This window comes from Peromyscus eremicus, chromosome 12 (genome assembly GCF_949786415.1).
Source record: "Peromyscus eremicus chromosome 12, PerEre_H2_v1, whole genome shotgun sequence".
NCBI lineage: Eukaryota > Metazoa > Chordata > Mammalia > Rodentia > Cricetidae > Peromyscus > Peromyscus eremicus.
In genome coordinates, this window is record NC_081428.1 from 16,205,268 (window position 1) to 16,222,543 (window position 17,276).

General features: G+C 34.4%; 1 protein-coding gene across 1 annotated transcript in view; it reads right to left on the bottom strand.

Moving 5' to 3' along the window:
* Ncam2 (neural cell adhesion molecule 2) overlaps nt 1-17,276 on the bottom strand; it is a 184,860-nt gene that overhangs the window by 133,013 nt on the left and 34,571 nt on the right. The window contains 2 exon segments of the mRNA XM_059277709.1: nt 7,264-7,409; nt 11,727-11,887. Of these exon segments, the coding sequence (XP_059133692.1) occupies nt 7,264-7,409; nt 11,727-11,887 (307 nt within the window).

Genomic DNA, 17,276 nt, shown 5'->3' on the forward strand with positions numbered 1-17,276 from the left:
TCTAAAGTATTTTGCCTTTGAATAAATGAAACTTAAGTATTTTTTATTTCATATATATATATATATATATATATATATATATCAAAGAATACCATTCATAAGACTAAAACTATATTACAAAATTACTATTCTTATATCATTAAAACATGTAAAGATGACACAACTTGGAAGAAATTTGGGAGGTGAAGTGTATTTGAGAGGAATTAGGACAGGAGTGTAGGCTAAATATGATTGATATGTATGTATAAATGAAGCTGTCAAAAATTAATGAAAATATTATATTAGAAAATATTATAGTTTTATAATAGAATCATATACATATTATTTTTTCTAGGAATTATACCTAAAGAAGTTACTACATGCTTATTTTATTATTATTAGCTTTTAGTTTATGTCTGTTTATCAAGGTGAATAAAAATGGTTTCAATATTAAAATAAGGCTGAATCATATAGTTGTTTCCTTACACTGAAAAGTGTAGTCTTCAAAGATATATATCACAACAAAAAATGTATCATTTTAGTCATTTACTTTTAAGGTAATCTTAATGAAGACCATACCTAATAGTACATTTTTACATAGAAAAAATAATAATGTGTTTAAAATTGGCTGTTCATTTTTATCAACAAAATGTGAAGGTATCATTTTCAGGGGCAATTTATAAAAGTTATAATTAAATAAATGACAGTCACAATGAGTTGTGAATGGATTGTGTACTTATGTACCCATTATGATTTCAAAAAGTATTTACTTAGCAGAGAGAAACCTCACAGAGGATGTGGGAAAATGGGCTGTATCCTAATGGAAACATTACTGGTATGCTCAACTGAATCTTTTGCATTATATTAAGGCAAAATATATTTTAGGATAGGGTTGTTTCACAGCCAATCACTGGGATGAACTCCAGGAGTCCTGTTGAAGAGAGGAAGGCGGGATTGTACAAGACAAGGGGGTCAAGGTCACAATAGAGGAACCCACAGAGTCAGCTGACCCGAGCTCCTTGGAGCTCATGGACTCTAGACTGATAACTAGCAAGCCTGCATGGGACCGAACTAGGCCTTCTGCTTGTGTGGGACAGGTGTATAGCTTGGTCTGTTTGTGGGGCTCCTAGCACTGGAATAAGGAGCTGTCCCTGGCAGTTGAGCTGGCTTTTGGGAACCTATTCGCCATGCTGGGTTCCCTGCCCAGCCTTGATGCAGGGGGAGGAACTTGGTCTTGCCTCAACTTGATGTGCCATGCTTTGTTGATGACCATTGGAGGCCTGTCCCTCTCTGATTTTCTCATTGCCAGAGGGTATCAATCAGTTTGTGATAATTTGAATGCAATTGGCACTCATAATCTCATAGGAGTGATGCTATTAGGATGTATGGCTTTGTTGGAGGGGTTATGGCCTTGCTAGAGGAAGTGTCTCATTCTGGGGTCAGGTTTTGAGGTTTCCTAGGCTCTGGATATTTCCCAGTGTTTCATTTGATTTCCTGTTGCCTGTAAGCCGAGATGTAGCCAGTACCACCCTGCCTACATGCTGCTGTGCTCCCTGTCATGATGATAATGGACTGAACCTCTGAAACTGTAAGCTAGCTACCCCAACAAAATGTTTTCTGGGAGTTGAGATGAGGGGCAAGGCTGAGGGGTGGGAGGAGAGAGGGAAGGGGATCGTGGTTGGTATGTAAAATGAGTAAAAATTTACTTAAAGACCCAGATATTATTAAATTAAAAAAAATAATATTATATAAAAAAAGAGTTGCTGTCATGGTGTCTCTTCACAGCAATAGATAATCCAAACTAACACAGAAATTGGTACCAGGGACCAGGGTATTGTTGTGATAGGCCTGGCCTTGTTTTCGTTTGTAGGAATTTGGACATTAGTACTTTGTGTTTGAAAAGCAACGGAATGCTCTATAAGTACTGATTAGTGGATCATACTAGTAGGAGCATGGAAGACAGTGGTGCTGAATGTGAATTGATGAACAGTGGGGATCGAGAGGTTTTATTTTTAGAAGAGAATAATGCTAATATGTGGCCTAGAGACAGGTTTTTGATACCTTGGTGAAGAAAGTGGCTGCTTTTTGCCCTTTTCCAAAGAGTGTACTTGAGACTAAAGAAAATAATTTTGGATTAATTCCTTTAGCAGAGAAAAATCTCAAAACAGCCTAATATCGACTCTCTTGTGTAATATTTGTGGTAACTCTAATGAAGATTTATAATAAAAAGGAGCAAGCTGAGCAGGGTAAATTACAAATCCTAAGTTTTGAGGAGAAATGGAGCACCAGGAAGTGAAATGGAACTAAGTCCTATATTCAATGAGATAAACAGATTAAGAAATGGAATAAAGGGAGTGGTGACCTCAGGGCAAGATCTCACCCAGCTACTCTTCCAAATTGTGAAAAGGAACTAAAGAAAAGCTCAGAGTCAGGTGTGTTAGGGCACACCTTTAATCCCAGCACTGGGAAGGCACAAGCCTGCAGATCTCTGAGCTTGAGGCCAGCCTGTGCTACAGAGCATGTTTCAGGACAGCCAAGCATGGGCAGTAAAGGATAGAAAGCTGGTGAAGATGTAATTGAAAGAGGGGGTCATGTTCCAGCCCCAGTAAGCAGCTGAACTTGGCAGCTCTGGCCACATGGTTCTGGCTTTAGTGTTAAGGATAGAAGAAAACTCTTATGAAATTTGCCTGGTAGCCTAAAGAAAGTTCCTGAGGCCAGGCATGTGTCTGGATTTTCCCTCAACAGAGGCCTAGTAGAAAGGCCATTGTGTGAAGCTGTGAAGTTGAAGCCTGGATTGTCTTGGAGAACCCAAGATGTTAGAGACACTGGAGGGTCTTGGTATACCAGCCTGAGAGAGATGCTAACATGGAGTGGAAATAGCCCAAGAGAAAGAAGTTTGTTGCAGTCAATAAAGCTGAAAGGAGTAGGCGATTTGAAGAGCATTTTGACATCAAACATGGAGATGCAGAGTTTGGAGGTTGCCCAGCAGTTTTAGGTCTTGCTTTGGTCCAGTATTTCCTCACTATAAGTTTTGGAATGGTAAAGTATATCCTGTGCCATTATATGTAGGAAGTATGTGATCTGCTTTTTTATTTTGATTTTTACAGGTGATTACAGTAAAGAGATTGCATGAATCAAAGAAGAGACTTTGAACTTTGGACTTTAAAACATTGTTGAGACTGTGATAGACTATGGGGACTTCTCAAGTTGGAACTAAATGCATTTTGCATTATGATATTGTCACAAGCTTATGGGGGCCTGGAAGTGGAATGTGGCAGATTGAATGTAACTGTCCCCATAATTTCATAGGGGATGGCACTATTAGTAGGTGTGACTTTGTTGGAGTGGATATGGCCTTGTTGGAGAAAGGGTGTCACTGTTGGGGCAGGCTTTGAGGTCTCCTATGCTCAGAATATTGTCCAGTGTCTCAAAGGATTTCCTGTTGCATGTAAGCCAAGATGTAGCTAGCACCATGTCTGTCTGCATGCCATCATGCTCCCCACCATGATGATAATGGATTAAACCTCTAAAACTGTAACAGAACCACCACAATTAAATATTTTCTTTATAAGAGTTACTGTGGTCATGGTGTCTCTTCACAGCAGTAGAAACCCTAACTAAGACATAGTTTATTTATGAGTCTTGCCTATGGAATAAAAACAACTGAAAAATGTGATACTATGTGGTCAGGGATTGCTAGAATGTTATTATCACCAAGTTTACGGGCTATTCACATTTTTCAAGGACATTTTATGTTTATTACATCAAGAAGACACTCTTTTCAATACCTATCTTGGACTATTGAACTCTGTCACTTCAGATTGTAAGAAGTGAAGTAATATATTACTGGTTATTATACAAATTAGAAACATTATTTTATCCTTTTTTGTTTATGTGTATTTGCAACTATGCATGTGTGTGTGTGTGTGTGTGTGCGTGTGTGTGTGTGTGTGTGTGTGTGTGTGTGTGTGTGTATAAGTACACACACAGGTGTGTAAGCCAGAGGACAACCTTGGGTATCATGCTATGGGACCATCACCTTTTCTTTATTTTTTCAGGCAGGGTTGTTCACTGCTCTCGGGCTGGTCTTTTAGGCAAGTCTAGCTGACCAGCTAGCAACAGTGAGGACATTGTTTCTGCCTGTCTAGCATTGTGAAATAAATATACTCGGGTTACTGATATGGACAACCACACTCAGCATTTTTGCTTAGTTTTTTTTTGTTGTTTTTTTTTTTGTTTTTCAAGACAGGGTTTCTCTGTGTAACTTTGCGCATTTCCTGGAACTCACTCAGTATCCCAGGCTGGCCTCAGACTCTCAGAGATCTGTCTGCCTCTGCTTCCCAAGTGCTGGGATTAAAGGCGTGTGCCACCACTGCCCAGCATACACTTAGCACTTTTTACGTGGGCTATGGGAATCAAACTTAGGTTTTCATGCTTGCAACTCAAGAACTTTTACCCCAATACTCATCCTTCATGATTCTTCATGTTCTCATTCACGGAAGGGTTTTTTCTTTTTTTTTTTTTTTCTTTTTTTTTTTTTTTCCCATAACTGAAGGTTGAAAATTCTGTTACCGAGAACTGTTTGGGTACGTTACCTAACTTTGGAGTACAGTAAAAATACATTCAGTTACAACAGTTACATGTAATAACAATTCATGAATTACTCTATCGCTATTAACAAATTGTCTCATAAGTATGAAACTGACAAGTGAAATACTATTACGTGATATTATCTTTTTAAATATTTTCAAGGCTCAGTACCTTTTTATCTTGTGTGAAAACATATTAGTGTACATCCTAAATCACAAATATAGACATGCAATTTCATCAAAGCCTTAATTGCTTTGGTCATGGTGGTTGTAATTACTTAGTATTGTATTTTCCAAGCCCCAATCAGGGTCTTATACACTATTGTTAATAATATTTACCTATTGAAAGAATTAGTTATTGAATTTAATCTTGATAACGAGCCAACAAGTTAAAGTCTATTTCCAAGGAGTGTCCTGTATTCATATTCACATGGCTCCAAATGAATATATTAAATATTCCTTAACTGTGAACAAGAAATATTGAATTAACTTCATAGTTGAGAATACAGATTCTGAATTATCACAATATCTCCTAGTCACTCTCCTAGAAAATTCAATGTCATGTCAATTTCCATAACAAAAATGATACATTCCGAGTCTAACCAATAAAATTGAATGTTCAATCAGATCATAGGTGTCACACTTTATGAAGACTATTAGTAATCAAAATTCACTTGGTATGAGAATAATGAGATAAACTGTGCAACAGAAATTATTGACATGAAACATACTATATATTTTCTACTTTGTTATTAAAATTGGAATTTAATATACATTATGTTGAATTCCATAAGCATGGAATTATTCTCAGTAAAAAATCCAAACGCTATTAACAAAGCTGAGCATTTATATGTGGCAAAGATGGAATTTAAAAAGCATGGTATGTCTTCCTTCAAAAATCAGTTCAATTATTACTCAATTTGTGTATTTTCTGTTGAAGAGACTAGGGATACTTTCAGAGGAGAGACATACTGATGTCTAGAAAATAAGTCAGAAAACTTAAAATACTCTTGAAGAAACTTCATGAAAGCAATTAAATGGTTTAATATCTTTGTCTACTATATAAATTTGTATGAAAAACTACATTTTTATAATTGCTTTGTTAATCTAACTTAAGCTTTAAGAAAGGTTTCCTTCAAGAGTGACAGTGCTTATCAAATAAAAAATAGGAGATTTCTTTCCACTGCTACTGTGGAAGAGATTTCTTTCTGTGTGGCAAGTTTGAAATGGCTTGGAGCATAGCTGTTAGAATAAATATCAGATATCTCTGTTCACTTGATGCTACTTTATTGATGAAATAACCAAGATAATATACACCTCATGATGTTCAGCATGTACACATAAGAATTTCAGTCAAATGAAGAGTGTAAGATAACATGGAGAAAAAAAAGAATTTTTAGCTAGAAAGAAACATTAAGAAATCAGAGCATTTGGCATATTAAAAAAAAAACCTAAGAAAGGCAATGGTATTTACTTGAATCATTCACAGAAATATGCTAAACTGAAACATTTTTTTTTTTTACCATTCTAGATTATCTAATTATGTTTTCACTAATTTCGTGGCCATTAGTACCTTTTAGACTTGCTAACTGTGCCATACCAAACCCTGTGTTTTCTGAGATAGGAAAATATTAAGGCAAACTCTGTAATGCTTCCAAAAGATGATAGTGGTCATTCACATTTTATACTTTTATTTTTAATTGAACATATAAAACAAACCCAGTGAATTACATAATTATTTTCTTAAGAGTTATACACTGTTATAAAAATGTCTGCAAGAGAACACTGGAAAAATGTGACATATGTAGATGCATTCTCTCAAGTGAGAAATGGATAAAACTGGCAGCTTTTCAAATTATGAGTCTAAAATGATGTTGAATACAAAGTGGTCAGGTGAAAGGACAGAAAGGGTATCATAGACAAAATATTCCTCATTTTCCTCTTATGATATTTGTAATTCAAAGTTCTGTGGGCCATTTTATTATATATTTACACCAACTTCTTTATGCATTCATTTAAATTATTTATATATAATAACTATATATATATATATATATATATATATATATATATATTACCAAAACATTTTTGTGATGTTAAATACCAATTTCAGTAATGGCATTACCCCTTCCTGTTTTTCTTTCTGATTATACATTATTTCTCTGTTTCCTGTGTACACTTGAAATTGAATATGAGTGATTATGAAAATTAGGAAAATTAAAAATTCATGAAGTTCAGAAATATTTGAATTCTGCCTAACTTCAATTCATTGTCATGAAAGTTCATTAAAACGCTTTGTCTGTTTGTCCTGATATCTTCTTGTTTGAGGTTTCATTACATAAATTGTAATTCAAAATGAACTAAAACATTTTGAAAAGTAAATGCTAAATGAGAGCCACAGTTTTTAATGACTTCATTTATACAGAGAAGATTGAAGTTAAACTAGCAATATGTTTTTTGGATATTCAATGTTTACCAACAATCCATGAAAGCCACTTTAAGAGTAATACTAATAACTAAGGACTTTGTATTCTACTGAAATGCATTTTAGGTGATAGCAACTGGCTTAATTTTCTCCTCTATAATCATTTTTAAATTTACTTTATGGTAGGCTTAATAAAGCAAGTTATTTCTTTATTTATATAAGTTAGTAAATTGTATACTTGTGTGTGGTTTACTCTAGGAATGGTATTACCTTATCACCTTCAGAAAACGTGATGCCATCCACTGCTCTTTTCCATGTGATTTCTGGAATAGGCTCGCCTTCTGCTTCACAGATGAGCGTGACATGACCATTCTCAGACGTCGTCTCATTTTTAAGTTGTAATATATGAGGCTGTACTGTAAAAAATGTACATGTTATACAATTGATATTGGACCAGAATGGTTACTGGTCACAGTGAAAATTCCATCCGAGACTTTTCACTACACATTTGAGTGATATGAGGTAACTAACATTACGGCAGTTATAACATACTTTCTAAAACTACCGAGAAAACTCCAAATAAGAGGGGGAACCATTCTAGATAACAAGATAACAATGTTTACCCACTTTTAGTACAATAATTAGTTCAGCTTCCTATAAATCAATATAAAACATAATTCCTTGCAAAATTTTCCCAATCTAATGTAAAATTCTTTTATTCATTTCCTAAAGTCACAAAATTTAAATTTCTTCTCTAAAACCCCATATCTATAAACATATACACACATATGAAAACATGCAAATGTCATCTGTTTAGTCATTTATTGTATTTTATCTTTTAACAAGCTCAACAAAGTAGACAAATGAGTAAGGCTTGATACCTAGGATGTGGTGGTGTTAGATACAACTGTGAAATTTTTCATGAGAAAACGAGATACTGAAACATTTTCTTTGTGTAATTACAAATGATTAATTAGGACTATAACCAACTTTCACATAGCACTAGACTAGTTTTTCTTAAGCTGTGGGTCACAACCTCTTTGGGGTGAACTGAATGACCTTATCACTGGGGTTGCATATCAGATATTCTGCCTATCAGATATTTACATTTTGACTCATAACAGTTACATAATTAGTTATGAAATAGCAATTAGAATAATTTTATGGGTGGGGGGGGTCACCACAACATGAGAGATTACATTAAAGTGTCACAGGACAAGGGAGGTGCTCTAGATATTAAGCTATTTCTCTAACTGTAATCCTGTAGAACACAACATTAACTAGTGTTATATCTTCTTTCTAATAAAATATACCTACCTTCACAATTTACATAATAGCACTATACTTTAAAATTTGGACTTTGTACTATCTGCCTGTCCTAGTTGGTTTTTCTTGTTGTTTCGTTTTGTTTTTGTTGCTGCTCTTTTGTTTTGTTTTTATTAACTTGATACCAGCTAGAGTTATCTGAGAACACAGACTCTTAGTTGAGAATATGCTTCCTTAGTAGACAAGCCTGTGGAGCATTTCCTTGATTGATGGTTACTGTAGTAGGGTCCATCTCACTGTGGGTGGTGCTATTCCAAGCATGTGGTCTTGGGTAGTAGACAAATGCAAGCTAAGCAAACCAAGGGAGCAAGCCAGTTAGCAACTTTCCCAGCCCCATGGTTTCTGCTTCAGTTACTGCCTCTAGGTTTCCGCCATGAGTTTCTGACCTAATGCCCTTAGTAATGGAATGTGACCTAAGAGTTGTAGGATGAAACAAACCTGACTCTCCCCAGGTTACTTTTGTGTTTTATCACAGCAAAAGAAAGCCTAATTAAGACATTGTGCTGGGGATGTCTTTCTGCATGCTGTAAATGTGTTGCTCTGATTGATTGATAAATAAAACGCTGTTTGGAGCCGGGCAGTGGTGGCGCACGCCTTTAATCCCAGCACTCGGGAGGCAGAGCCAGGCGGATCTCTGTGAGTTCGAGGCCAGCCTGGACTACCAAGTGAGTTCTAGGAAAGGCGCAAAGCTACACAGAGAAACCCTGTCTCGAAAAACTAAAAAATAAATAAATAAATAAATAAATAAATAAATAAATAAATAAATAAATAAATAAATAACGCTGTTTGGCCAGTAGCCAGGCAGGAAGTATAGTATAGACAGGATAAGCAGAGAAGAGAATTCTGGCAAGTGGAAGGCTGAATCAGGAGACACTGCCAGCCTCTGCCATGAGAAGCAACATGAAAAGTACTGGTAAGCCACAAGCCATGTGGCAAATTATAGATTAATAGAAATGGGTTAATTTAAGATATAAGAACTATATAAAAAGAAGTCTGAGCCATTAGGTCAAGCAGTTTAAATAATCTAAGCATCTGTGTGTTTATTTGGGTCTGAGTGGCTGCGGTTCTGGGCAGGACTGGAGTTAACTCCAGCTACAACATTGCCTTATTATTTTTCTCTCTCTCTCTCCTTCCTTCTTCCCTTCCTCCCTTCCTTCCTTCCTTCCTTTCATTCTTTCTTTCTTTCTTTTTCTTTCTTACTTATTTAGCAAAATAAACTCAATAAGATCCTAAAATCCAGCTTTATCATTTCATTACATGACTATTTAAAAAAAAAACACTATCAGTATAATTAAATAAATTAATTTAAATAATTTTTTAATATCAGAAATAAGATCCCTAATATCAGAAATATCATGTATAAAATTTTAACTTTTTTTTACATTTATTCCCTTTCATTCTTGTGAAGCAACACTGAATACATTTGTGTTTCTTTTGAAAAATAAAATTTGTATCCACAAAAGTGAATATCATGTATAAAATTTTAACATTTTTACATTTCATTCCCTTTTACTTTTATACATATACATTTTATCTTTCAAAAGAAACACAAATTTATTCAGCATTGCTTCACAAACCATGATGTAATATGATGTTTTATGCATTATTTCATGTTTTAAAGGATGGAGTTTCAGAAATCCTAATACATCCTCTTGTTCTCATACACTGGCATTCTAATAAAAAAAGAAATTGCAGAACGGCATTTCACTATCATTTCTTTTCTTTTTTCTTCAACATAATTTCTTTATTTATTCTTTTAGAACTTTACATCATGTACCCCAATTCTGCTCATTTCTCAGTCATTCCATATTTGCCCTTCACCCTTGAGGTGTCACCCGAGAAAAGATAATTTGAAAAAAAAAATTAAAACAAACACAAAGACTGATGAAGAGGTGTTGGAGAGGCAGGAGAGATGGAAGAGTGAAAAGGATGTGTTGTTGTTCTTCTTTGTTTTGTTTTGGTTTGGTTTTAATTCACTACTATTTCTATTTAGTTTATTTTATTTAGGTTCCCCAATGTCAAAGTTAATATTTTTGGAGAGAATTAAGTTTAGAACTAGTTAAGGATTTTCTATAGTTTCAAAGTCATGTGTTTTTCAGTTCATGGGAACTTCTGCAGGTTTATTTATTTTTATTTTTATTTTGTCATTGAAGACTTGTGTAACCATCATTTTAGCATGACCTGGATTTGAAACTGAAAAATCATACTGACCTAAATGGCAGTCTTTGTTCAATGCTACCTGGCTAATCTGATCCCACATTATTCAGGCAATGTGTTATTATTCAAATTTTATTTTTTCATCAATTTTATTAAAAATATTCTATCATCCTACAGGAATATAGACATGAAGGTCCCTGCCATTCAATACAGCAGCAGAGGGCAATAAGTTTTACTATTCATCTTGTGTACAAAGTAAGAAAAATATTTCCAGCCACTACTAAGAGCATATACCCTTGTTAAACACATATTTCACATTGTTTATTTTGTCTATTATTTGTTATAAAATAAATTTGATTATAGAATGTGTAAAGGTAGCTAAAATTCACTAAATTTTAGCAAAGTATTCAACTTTTTTTGAACAGAGTTGATTTCATTTATTTTTATGTGTATTGGTGTTTTGTATGTGCACATGTCTGTATATCACATGCATGTAGTCCCCAAGGAGGCCAGAAGGAGAAATTAGATAAAATGGAAATGGAGTTTCAAATGGTAGTAAGTCACCTTTGGGGTACGAGAAACAGAATTCAGGTCTTTAGTAAAAATTATCAAATATTTTTAATAATTGAGCCAGTAAAACTTGTTTCATCCCCAAAACTTGTTTAACATTAGCTGCCACAGTATTTGAGCAATTTTCTCTGTTGTCAAGATAATGAGAGTAAAATCAATATTTGGTACTAATCTATATGCTCAGAAAGCCGCTTGAAGAGGACAATATGTCTCTTGATCAATATGAATAGTGCCTATATAGTATCTTTTAAAGATGGTATGACACTGATTATAGCTACAGGCAAACATTTCTAAATTTGAGCCTTACACATGAGAAATTTTTAAGCTATTAAATATAAACTGAATCCCAACATGTATCCTGCAGTGATTTATTAAGATAAATGTTCAGAGATGTATGATATTATACAGCTCATTGGATAAAAAGTAAACAAATTCTTTTTTAACATCTGTCAATATCCCATGGAATTTTACATATTATTCCACATAATTCTTAAGATAATTCTGTCAAAAATGTATTATTTAATGTCTGTTGCTGAGATAAAGAAACAGGTTGTTTTTTTTTTTTTTTTTTTGTCTATGGAAAGGTTATAGTTCGCATCCAATAGCACAGCAAAGGATGGTTCTGACTTCCTTCCCTCTTGATGAATACTGTGTTCTAACCACAGCATTGTAATACTTACCAAAGACTTGAAGGAAGGCTTGTTTTTCGTCTTCTCCTGCCTTGTTTGTGGCTTTGCAGACATAAGAGCCACCATCTTTATTGATTATGTTCCTGACAGTGAGCTCTGTATTACTGCCCTTTAAAGTGTATTTTTCATTTTCTTCAATGAGCTTGCCATTCCTAAAAGAAAAAACAAAAAACAAAAAACAAAAAACAAACTGAAACAAGTTGATACTCACAATCTAATTTAATAAACTGGAGCATCACAATCATCTTATTTATCTATAGCCATACAACTTTTCATGGCTAGGAAAACTGATTGTTATAGTTCAGTCAAAATACATTTTTATTGTTCAATCAACCTTAATGCAAATATATAAAAACAATACCTGAAATTTAGTTAGATTTTAGAGATAAAAATGGCTTTTATTTGAGCTTGAAATCATAATCAGGTAATGAAAACACCTGACTTCAATTTGTACTTTATTAGAAAATACTGTTTTTATTACTAATTTTTATTCACTTTGTACTTTAATAATTAACTAGTATATGTTCATATATGTATTTATATTCGCATGTGGATTACATAGAAACAATTTTTATGAGAATTCCTTTAACTTAACATGAAACAATATAAATGTCATGAATTTATATTCACTGTAAGTATCATCAGTGAAAATCAATGTGATAGTGAAGAGAATAATTTTTGTTTATTGTAGCTATCAATAATTATTATTTTTCAAGTACTTTCTATAATGAAATATATTTCCTTCAAAATTTGTGTATTTATAATAGCAAATTCTGTTAACATTTTCTATTATATTTTAATTGCATAAAATATTTTAAAAATTTCCTTTACATGTAAAATCTCTATATATTCCCTTTACTTACATTTTATTCTTATTTTACTTCTCTCATTTTTCCCTTTACCTTTTTGTATATTTCTATTTTTATCTATGATTTTCAATTTGTACACTGAATTATTATATGACACATTGACATAAAACACTCATAATCTGTCTGGGGTGTAGATATTAACATTCCTATATCAGTTTAAATTTCAATTTAAAAATTCTAGATGATTACTTTAAAATCTTCCTACAAGGAAACATAGCAAGACTTTTATATATCTGCTGTGGAATATTCCCTTACACTATATGAATATATGTCACTGTGATTGGTTTAATAGAGAAGCTGACTGGCCAATAGTTGGGCAGAAAGAGATTGGGCAGGAGAGCCAGGAGAGGAGAATGCTTGGAGGACGAAGGGCAGAGTCTGGAGTCAACAGCCAGATGGAGAATAAGTCAGACTACAAAATGGAATAGAGGTAAAAGCAATGAGCCTCGGAGAAGCACATAGATGAATAGAAATGGGTTAAGTTTTAAGAGCTAGTTAGTAACAAGCCTGAGCTATTATAAAAGCCTAGCATTTATAAGCAATTTTAAGTCTCTGTGTTGGTTATTTGGGAGTAGGTGGTCAGGACAGGAAAATGCTGCCTACAATATACCATTGAATCTTTCAAGTGAATTCTATTAATACTTAGAGCATGGCAATAATGCCAGAGACATCAAAGTCATTTTCAAAACACACACCTGGAATATAAGCAATGAAATTATAAGATGATGAAAAATCTTGTAGTAAATAAATACTTAATGTAATTACTAAATGATATTAAGAAATTAAGACTGTGCATACCCACAAACTGGAAAGAAAACAACATACTCACAAATTAACCAATACCAAAAATAATATTTAATGAAAAATTTGGATAGAAATTAAAAGATGTTTGATGTAAAGAAAATTCAAATATAATTTTCTAAAATCAACAATGTATAATTAAACCAATGTTTGTAGATAAAAATATGATTATATGAGAAGGGTGAAAAACTTCAATGACATAAATGTTACCTAAAAAGAAAAGAGAAATTAAATGCAAAGTAAATACAAAAAAATAACAAAAATAAGAACAATATTCACTGAAACATAAAAAAATAAAAGACAGATTAATGTCAGTTAAAATTTGGGTATACCTATATCTAGACAGACCAGATGAAGAAGGAATAGAACAAGGAAGCAATTGTGAAGTAAACAAGACGAGAAGTTAAATATATAACAAAGTAATAATGAATCATGCTAGGCTTTTACATGGCATTAAAGGCCATCAACACATTTCTGTAAAAACATGCCAGTAAAGACTGAACAATATAGAAATAAATGACCTCAATAGCCCTTTACCACAACAAAAAATGCATTTATGGTACGACCTGCAGCCAAGAAAAGGGATGAAAAATTGGTTTAGCGAGTTTAACTAAGAAATAACCAGGCTTACTTTTCAACTTTGCCATGAAATAGTACAGGGACAGATACTTCCTTACTGAAAGAGACCATCTTGGTTCTCAGCTGGAAGACATCTGGAATCGCCATGAAAAGAGACCTTTGTGTATCTGTGAGGGAGTTTCTAGATTAAGATTGCTAAAGTGGTAGCTAGCTAGTCTAGGCAGCACCATTCCAACGCTGGGATTCGAAACTGAATAAAGAAGGCAAAAGTAGCTAGGTAGAAACATCCAGTGCTCTCTGCTACCTACTGCTGATGCAGCTGAATCAGATGTTTTGTGTTCCTCTGCCATTCCTTAGTGGAAAGAAACCTCAACCTGGGAGCCAAATTACTGTCTTCCTCTCCAAATTACCTTTGTCAAGTGTTCTGCCACAAAACAGAGAAAAGTAAGCAACACACTGATTCATTCTAGGGCCAGTATTTTCCCGACCTTTAACAATTCAAGACCAATACCAGGATTACTTAAGACCCAGTAGCTATTAAGTTACCAGCATCTTAATTCTTATAATGTATAAGAAAGACATCAGTCTCTGAAAAGGTGAGGTTTTTTTTTTAATTTAATTTATTTACTCATTTTACATTCCAACCAGTTTCCCCTCCCCCTCTCTTCCCATTGACTCCCTCCTATCCCTCCCATCAATTCACTCCTCCTATCATTCTGTTGAGGAATGTGGCAGGCCTCCAGTGGTTATCAGCACAGCATGGAGTATTAAGTTACAGTACCACTAAGCATCTCCTTTTGTATTAAGGCTGAGCAAGGCAGTCCATTATGAGGAATAGGTTCTCAAAGCATTAGAGACAGCCCCTGCTCCCACTGTTAGGAGTCCCACAAGCAGACCAAGTATACACAACTGTCACATATGTGTAGAGGGCCTAGGTAGGTCCCATGCAGTCTTTCTGGTTGTTGGTCAGATTCTGTGAGTTCCTATGATCCAGGTTAGTTGTTTCTGTGGGTTTTCTTGTATTGTCCTTGGCCCCTCTGGCTCCTACAATCCCTCCCCTCTCTCTTCAGCAGGATTTCCTACGGTGGCTCTCTGTATCTGTTTCCAACAGTTACTGGATGAAGACTCTCTGATAACAACTGAGGTAGTCACCAATCTGACCACAGGAGATGGCCAGTTCAGGCTACAAATCCACAATTGCTAGGAGACTTATCTGGGGTCATCCTTGTAAATTTGTGAGAGTTTCCCTTGCAATAGGTTTCTACATGACCCTGAAATGCCATCTCCCTTTCAGTCATCTCTTTCAATACTTCTGCCCTCCAACCTCCGCTCAACCTGATCCCTCAAGTTCTCATCCCCACCCAGGAGATCTCTTTAATTTTCCCTTCCCAGGGAGATCCATTCATCCCTCTTTGGGCCTCCTTTTTATTTAGCCTCTCTAGGTCTGTGGATTATAGTATGGCTATATTTTATAGCTAATATTTACTTATAAGTGAGTACATACTGTGTTTGTCTTTCTGGGTCTGGGTTAAATCACTTAGGATGATCTTTTCTAGTTCCATCCAGGTGCCCTCAAATTTCATGATGTCATTGTTTTTTAACAGCTGAGTAATATTCCATTCTGTATATGTACCATATATTCTTTATCCATTCTTTGGTTGAGGGGCATATAGATTGTTTCTAGGTTATGGCTATTATTAATAAAGCTGCTATGAACATAGTTGAGCAAGTGTCCTTGTGGCATGACTGAACATCCTTTAGGAACATGCCCAAGAGAGGTACAGATGAGTCTGGAGGTAGATCAATTTGCCATTTTCTGAGACACCACCATATTGATTTACAAAGTGGCTGTAAAAATTTGCACTCCCACCAGGAATGGAAGTGTGTTCCCCTTGTCCCACATCCTCTCTAGCATAAGCTGCCATTAGCGTTTTTGAACTTATCAATTCTAATAGGTGTAAGATGGAATGTCAGAGTCATTTTGATTTGTACTTCCTTGATAGGTAAGGATGTTGAACATTTCTTTAAGTGTTTCTGTTGAGAATTCTCTGTTTAGGTTTGTACCCCTTTTAAAATTGGATTATCTGTTGTTGTTGTTGTTGTTGTTTATGAAAAAATCCAGGATAGCTAAAACAATCCTGTACAATAAAAGACCCACTGGAGGTATCACCATCCCTGATCTCAAGCTCTATTGAATAGCCATAGTAATAAAAAAATAGCGTTGTATTGACATAAAAACAGAATTAAATCAAAGACCCAAACATAAATCCACACATCTATGAACACCAGATTTTTGACAAAGAAGACAAAATTCTACAATGGACAAAATAAGGCATCTTCAGCAAATGGTGCTGGCGATACTGGATATTGTTATGTAGAATACAAATAGATTTCTATCTATCTATCTATCTATCTATCTATCTATCTATCTATCTATCATCTATATCTATTACTCTGCACAAAACTCAAAACCAAGTGTGTCAAAGACATCAACATAAATTCAGTTACAGTGATAGAACAGAAAGTGGAAAATAGCCTTGAACAAGTTGGCAAAAGAGACAACTTCCTGAACAGAACACCTTCGGCACAGAAACAAAGATTGTCAATTAATAAATGGGATTTCATGAAACTGAAAAGCTTCTGTATGGCAGAGGACACTGTTAAAGGACAAAATGGCAGCCAACAGAATGGGAAAAGATTTTCACCAACCCCACATCTGACTAGGGCTGCTCTCCAACATATTAGAATAGCTGAGTTTGAAAAGAATGGATTGTGGTATTTACTTTAAAAAAAAATCAGTAGAATTTACATAATTAATTGACTAAATTATAATATTAATATATAGGGTATTTATTTTTACTTTAATTTTTTCATACATTGTATTTTGATCTACTCTCTCCCTCCCCAGCTCCTCCCTGAACCTCTGATCCTCCTTATTTACCCAACTTCATTTTCTTTCTCTCTCTCAAAACAAATACTCTGTAGTGTTCTAAAGAACTTAGAGAGGGATGTTTACTCTGTATTTGTGCCTTCTTAAGTTTACATGTCCCTAGGTACTGCTGTTTGCTTTGTGAAAATTATCACAACGTCCCTACTTTTAGCTCTTTGGTACTGTCTATATTTGTGTAACATACAAAGCATGTTCCCATATCCATATAAATATTGGCTCTCTATCATTTTAGGTAAATTAATTTGGAGACAGAGACTTCAAAAATTAAAAAAATAAAACAAGTTTGTGTTTGAATAAGTGACACCTGCATTTGATGGATAGTGTGTGTGATGTCTTAGTGAC